The sequence below is a fragment of the Kryptolebias marmoratus genome, linkage group LG15 (assembly GCF_001649575.2).
Source record: "Kryptolebias marmoratus isolate JLee-2015 linkage group LG15, ASM164957v2, whole genome shotgun sequence".
NCBI lineage: Eukaryota > Metazoa > Chordata > Actinopteri > Cyprinodontiformes > Rivulidae > Kryptolebias > Kryptolebias marmoratus.
Window position 1 is genome coordinate 9,685,933 of NC_051444.1, and position 5,852 is coordinate 9,691,784.

A 5,852-nucleotide genomic window follows, 5' to 3' on the forward strand; every position below is an offset into this window, starting at 1 on the left:
TTTTGTTCTTTGTATTATTAATTCATTGTAAATAGTTTTTATGTTTTTCCATTTGCAGATTAAAATTGTGCAGATTTAAAATATACTAAAAGCCAACTCAATAAACTTTTGAGCAGTGACATTTAAAGACGTTAACTGAGTAAATACAGGGAGAGCATTCGCAAACCTTCTACCAGAAAAGGGTTTCAGAAGTATCCCTAATTCCATGCAATGATTTTTTTCACAAAAGATTTATATGTTTTTTATCCAACAAATATCTAAACAGTCTTCATGTTCATAGTGATCACTCATGACTTTTAATAGAACATTTTATGACAATACAAGCAATAAATAATGGTTCCAAAATTTGGGGTTGGGACCCCACTAACACCGTTTAGGGTCTTGAGATGATTTCCTGAAACAAATTAAAAAATAATTCCTAAATTCTTTTTTTATAACTGCTGCAAGAGATAAAACATGTTGTTATAAGCAAAACAAAACAGTCTAATGGTGGTTTCAGTCCCTATGTTCTTATTTAATTGGCCTAATTGGAATGTTTGTATCTTTAACCTATTTTGTAGATTGGAAGGTGAAAAGTTTGGGAATCATTGAGTCAGATGATGAATTGATATAGTTGTTTGAAAACACAATTTTTATTGTAGTACAGCAGTGCTTTATTAAATAATTCAGCCACTCATTAATGTTTATTTTTATACAAAATGATGCAATTAATCTATTGTTGGTTAACTTTTAGTCAATGTAAGACATTCCAATGCTCCAAAAACACACACAGAGTTTGTATTTTTAAAAGTTACTCTGCAGAGGTCAGTCAATCCTCTGACGACAGGAAAAACAAAATGCTGTAAAGCATTTTAAAGTATTTGAGTTTTGGGTACACTTTGCAGAAAATTTAGTGATTGAGGTTAAGTTAGGTTACAGTAAATATCCAGGAAATTAACTTAAGTTAATGAATGTCTTCTGAAGTAATAATTGTTTTTTTTTATGTGCACAAGTGTGTGTATGAGGATCTAGTTGATACCGTGATGTCCACTTCCCTTTGAATATTCCTCCATGTGCATTTGACATTTGAGATAGTGTTGTCATGTTTCTCCTTCAGTGACCAAATGTGTGAGAAACAGGAGAGGAAGGGAGGAAGGAGAAGATGCCGTTGTCTCACTGTGAATCATTTAATCATTTGGTCCCAGTTGGTCACCTCTGTTCCTGTCCTTTCTCTATTAGTCACCAACAATATATGTGTGTGTGTATGTGGGTGTGTAAGGGTGGGGGGTTGTCTGAGAGCTTCCCTGTCTAGATCCTTCTTTTACTTTCAAACACTGTTTTAATTTCATCACTGTTAAGCCAAAGTGAACAACTGTATGTGTTCGTAGTAAATGACCATCTCAGACATGGTGCAGTTCCTCAAAAACATTTGTTGTTGTTGTTGTTGTTGCTGTAAAAAAAAAGAAAAAAAAATCTTATTTGTACATATTAACACTATGATGAAATTGTCTGGATCAGTAAGATGAGAGTTTCCTCCTCCAAATGCAATCCTTTTAGTTTAATCTTCTTCCCATGACAAACAAACACAATTTCAAGTTTATTTTGTTTTAAATATGAAAGTTCTTGTAACCTATTCAGCCCTACAGAGATTTGTATTTTGTGCAGCCAAGCATTGTTCATACCACATGTTCTATTTTCTATTTCAAATTAGACTTAAAAGCCGAATTTTTTTATTCAAACTTTTAATTAATTGAATTAGATCTTTAACATATAAAGAACGAGACATTTAGAATCCCTGTGTGAAAATAGCCATTACAAAAGTAAAAACCAAAATAACAACAACGAAAAATCATTCAAGCATTCAGGGCAGACAGGAAATATGCTGGATAATCTGTGAAAAATTACTTTTAATAAGTCTGTTTTACACCTGACATGCATCAGGTGTTTCTATTTATTTAAACAAGCTATTGATGGAACGAGTTTCACTGTGTTGTATATTTTAGCCCTGTAGCTTTAAAACTTCAAATCAAAATCCACTTCTTAATATACAGTGATTGTAGTATATTTGAATTATTCAAGCCTCTAAGATTTAAGAAATCAACTTAATAACTGCACAGAGACAAATACAGGTGAAGTTCAGTAAAAAAAGTTTTATTTGAAAAGACACTATACAAAAGAATGTCATATAGTCTGATAGTAAAACCTATCTGTACAATAACCCCTTATTGCATGTAAAACCTTATGCAATTTTTAACAAAATATATAAAAATATGTTTGTTTTCTGTAGAAAATACAACAATATGTAGGAAATATTAATTTGCTGAGTTTTTTCTACACAAAGAATCAACTGAGCTGCAAATACTGAAAAACAACAACAAAAAAAGATCTAGTTTGAGAACTGAACTGCCTACATATTTTCTGTCAGACTGCAATGAGGATTTATTGATATTTTATCTGACTTCTTTGTGATACATGAACACTATCTTCTGATGATAAAGCGTAGAATGAACACTAGCCTGTTCCCTTTGTCTTGACACAAAAATATACAAAACTCACTAGCAAAACAAACCTTAGAGAGGTTTTAATATTGAGCATCGGCCTAAAATAAGTCCTACTGTCAGAAAAGAAAATAGGCACATTCTTATCTTTAACTATCTATTGTTTCACTTTGTCAGTGTACATCAGAGGAATCTAGATTCCCCCTGATGTGTTGTACAGTCAGTGCTGGAAGGCTGTGATCTGATCAGACAGTAATCGGCATGTTGTCCCTGTAGCAGGCTGACCTCTGGGGAACACTGTAGCTGCACAAGTCCTGGTAGATCCGAGCCATCTGCTCAGTGGCCATGTCGTCACACATCTCTACGTTTGGGTTGTTGGCATAAGGCTGAGAGCGACGCATGTTCGTTGTTTCCAGCATGTGTTGGCAGTTCACCATTGTGACCTGTTGTTAAAAGAGTAGTGAGAAGGATGTGTTTTTATACAAAAATTGTCCATAGGATGAGTAGTAAATTTGTATGTTCTGATGGGACTGGTCTTACCTGCACAATGATCAGTTTGCTCTTGGCGCTGCTGAGATCATTGAGCTCCTCTCCAAAGCACAGAGTCACTGTGGGGTCAGGGGCAGGGATCTGACCCTCCTGATACAGCTGCAGAGCTGGAATATTCAGGAAACAACAATAATGAGGGTCCTACCCACTGATTTTTAATCGTCTAAGCTTTAAAATTACACCCAAAATATGCGAGGCTCACCTTGACAAAACCTTCCAGTGTCAAAGATCTTGACTACAGCATCCCTCTCAAGTTTGCCAGGCATGGAGTTGTACTGGGAGCTCACATCACTGAGTCCGCTCCAGAAGACACGGCTCTGACACAGCCGTTTGATGAAGATGCCCTCCTGGTTCGCACGCACCAACACACCTCTATCCAGGTGGCCCAGCAGCTTACGTGTGACGTAACGCTGCCGGTCATACTCAATGAGCTCAGCGGGGGGGAAATGAACACTCTGCATGCTGTCCGAACTATAGAGGGCGCCACGACCCAGGTGCTGCTGTGGGGAAATCCTGCAGCCTTCAGGATGGGTCACCAGGATGTTGTGCATCAGCTTTCCGCCGTAGTAAAAAGTGATCATCATCTGAGAGAAAGCTGGAGAAAAGAACACTTGGTAAGATTTAAAAATACAAAAACAAATATGAATATTTAAAGATGCTATTATGATGCTTTCATGAATGGCTAAATACCTGAACTGGAGGGGCCTGACGGCATTGGGTCCTGATGCAGTGGGAAAGCTGCAATGATAGTAGAGGTTAGTTTGTACAGAATCGGAGTGTCATGTCGTGCTTTGCTGCATCATCAGAAAGAGCGTTTCTCTAGCACAATTTACAAAAAAAAAAAATAAAATAATCACTTAAGTCAGCAAAGTTAAACAGGATATTAGTCAATTGTTCCATTGCAGAATTCAACAGACAAGCAGCTAGCTTCTATTATCACCCACAGCTGCAAAGACAAGTGGTTAAAAGTTTTCCATTGGGGTTATTCAAAGCAAATGTCTCAGAAAAACAGGAGGTAAGTTGAGAAAACAGACAGGTATGCAGATTACATCACTGAAAGAAGAGCAAAGCTTAATTAAACCTGGTGTAAACTGGTTGAAAAGTTTATTTTACCAATGGTGCTACTCTGGGACCAAGACTCTGGACTTGTCTGGATGCTGCAGCCCTCATCCTGCAAAAAAACAACAAAAAACACTCTTATAAGATGCTGTTGTGGAGACTGACAGTGCAACAAGTGCTGGAGGTGACGATACAGTGTAATACTGACAGAAAGAAAGGTGACACAAAAGCTGAGAGGTGAGACAAAATGAGAAAAGTGTCATGAAACAAACAGCATGGGGAAATATTTACAGTGAGAGGAGATCTCACCTCTTTCATAAACTCCTCTATTTCTGCAGGGCTGCAGTCCATTTCTGTTAAATCATTAGAGCTGGTGGCAGCTGCCATGGGCATTACTGGACTTTTCCCAACTGTAGGAGAAAAGAAAAGCAACTTGTGGTTCTGTTCATATTTCATACCAACACACTGGGGCAATGCGTAGAAACTACAGAAACTCACGCTTCTGCTCTTCTTCAGGCACGATGCGGTACACTTTGTAGGGCTCGGAGATGTCCAGCTGTGACCTCTCGGTCACTTCCTCAAAGTCAGGACTTTTATTGAGCGCACAGCGGAGTCTGGTCTTCCAGGTTGCAGGCTCAGCCTTGTCCCCCTCCTTAAACTTGCCTTTAAACACGGCCCAGGCCTGTGGAGGACAAGGGTCAAAGGTCAAACAAAAGGAAGTTGTTGAACTGGATGAAAGAAAGAAAGAAAGAAAGAAAGAAAGAAAGAAAGAAAGAAAGAAAGAAAGAAAGAAAGAAAGAAAGACCAACAAACAAAAATGCTTCAACTTGTTTACATCTTAAATATTTTTGATGATTTAACTGATAGGTTTGATTTGACAAAAGCACCCATCGAGATTTCTGGCTAAGTTTTGATTTTACTCTGCAAGAAAAAAAAGGAACCTCTCAGTAACACCCTATTTCCAGTCAACTACTCAAAGCAAACATTCAGACCTTGAAAATGGATGCGTCAACTTCTTGGTTGTAATCCTGTTTTCCTGCATGTTTCCACGGAATTCGGAACATGGTGCGGCTTTCATCCTCCCACTGCAGCCCGGAATACTGTGCGCTCTGGATCTGCTCCATCAGCCACTGCTTCAGTCTCCGACCTCCAGAGTTGGACATCTCGACAGCAAACGTATAGATTTTTAACTGTGCCTAAATAAACAGAAAAAAGAGAACAGAATACAGATCAGTTTATCAAAATAAATAAATAAGACATATTGGAAAAGTCAAACTTCCACTGTTACGCCTGGAAAGAGAAAGTAAAAGCACTCACAGATGGGTAGTTCGATGCGCTCCTGGTTGATGTGTTGACAGATGGATCGCTGTCAGATTAAATCAGGTCCTTTCTCCCGGACACACTCCTATAAGGTCTGTGTTCCGGGGATGAATGAAGCAGCGGGGGGCGGGGCCCTGACGAAGCCGCTGCGGTCCGACCAATCAGAGCCTCTCAGACGGCCCCAACAGGAAGAGTTCGTTCTGCGAACTGCGGGTATTTACAAGAAATGGCCTGACACAAGTGTTGGTTGTAAAAGCGGCTTCTACCCACGCTCGAAGCCGCGCGGACGTGGAGCCCTGATTGAACCCGTAAAAGTCACAAGTTACTGCGTGCTGTGGGGGATTTACAGGGACGGAACGCGTCCCTGCCAGCCCACTCACATCTGATGTGAAACCACACTAAATGTTGTGCAGGTAAACAGCTGCGATCACAGGTTTACATACACTG

The 5,852-nt window shown here is 39.1% G+C and overlaps 1 protein-coding gene across 2 annotated transcripts; it reads right to left on the bottom strand.

Moving 5' to 3' along the window:
- Positions 1–2,109: 2,109 nt before the first annotated feature.
- On the bottom strand, positions 2,110–5,503 carry irf8 (interferon regulatory factor 8). 2 transcript variants are annotated; one of them, XM_017441112.3, is made up of 9 exons: positions 5,403–5,503; positions 5,078–5,281; positions 4,584–4,767; positions 4,395–4,495; positions 4,140–4,197; positions 3,717–3,764; positions 3,229–3,621; positions 3,018–3,133; positions 2,723–2,920 (listed from the first exon to the last, which is right to left on the bottom strand). In XM_017441112.3, exons 2-9 carry the CDS (start codon positions 5,246–5,248, stop codon positions 2,723–2,725), a joined length of 1,269 nt encoding a protein of 422 aa, XP_017296601.1. In that variant the 5' UTR covers positions 5,249–5,281; positions 5,403–5,503. The 2 variants fall into 2 exon arrangements, with proteins under 2 accessions (XP_037835580.1, XP_017296601.1); XM_037979652.1 differs by lacking the exon at positions 5,403–5,503 and having other exon boundaries at positions 2,110–2,920; positions 5,078–5,248.
- Positions 5,504–5,852: the final 349 nt, after the last annotated feature.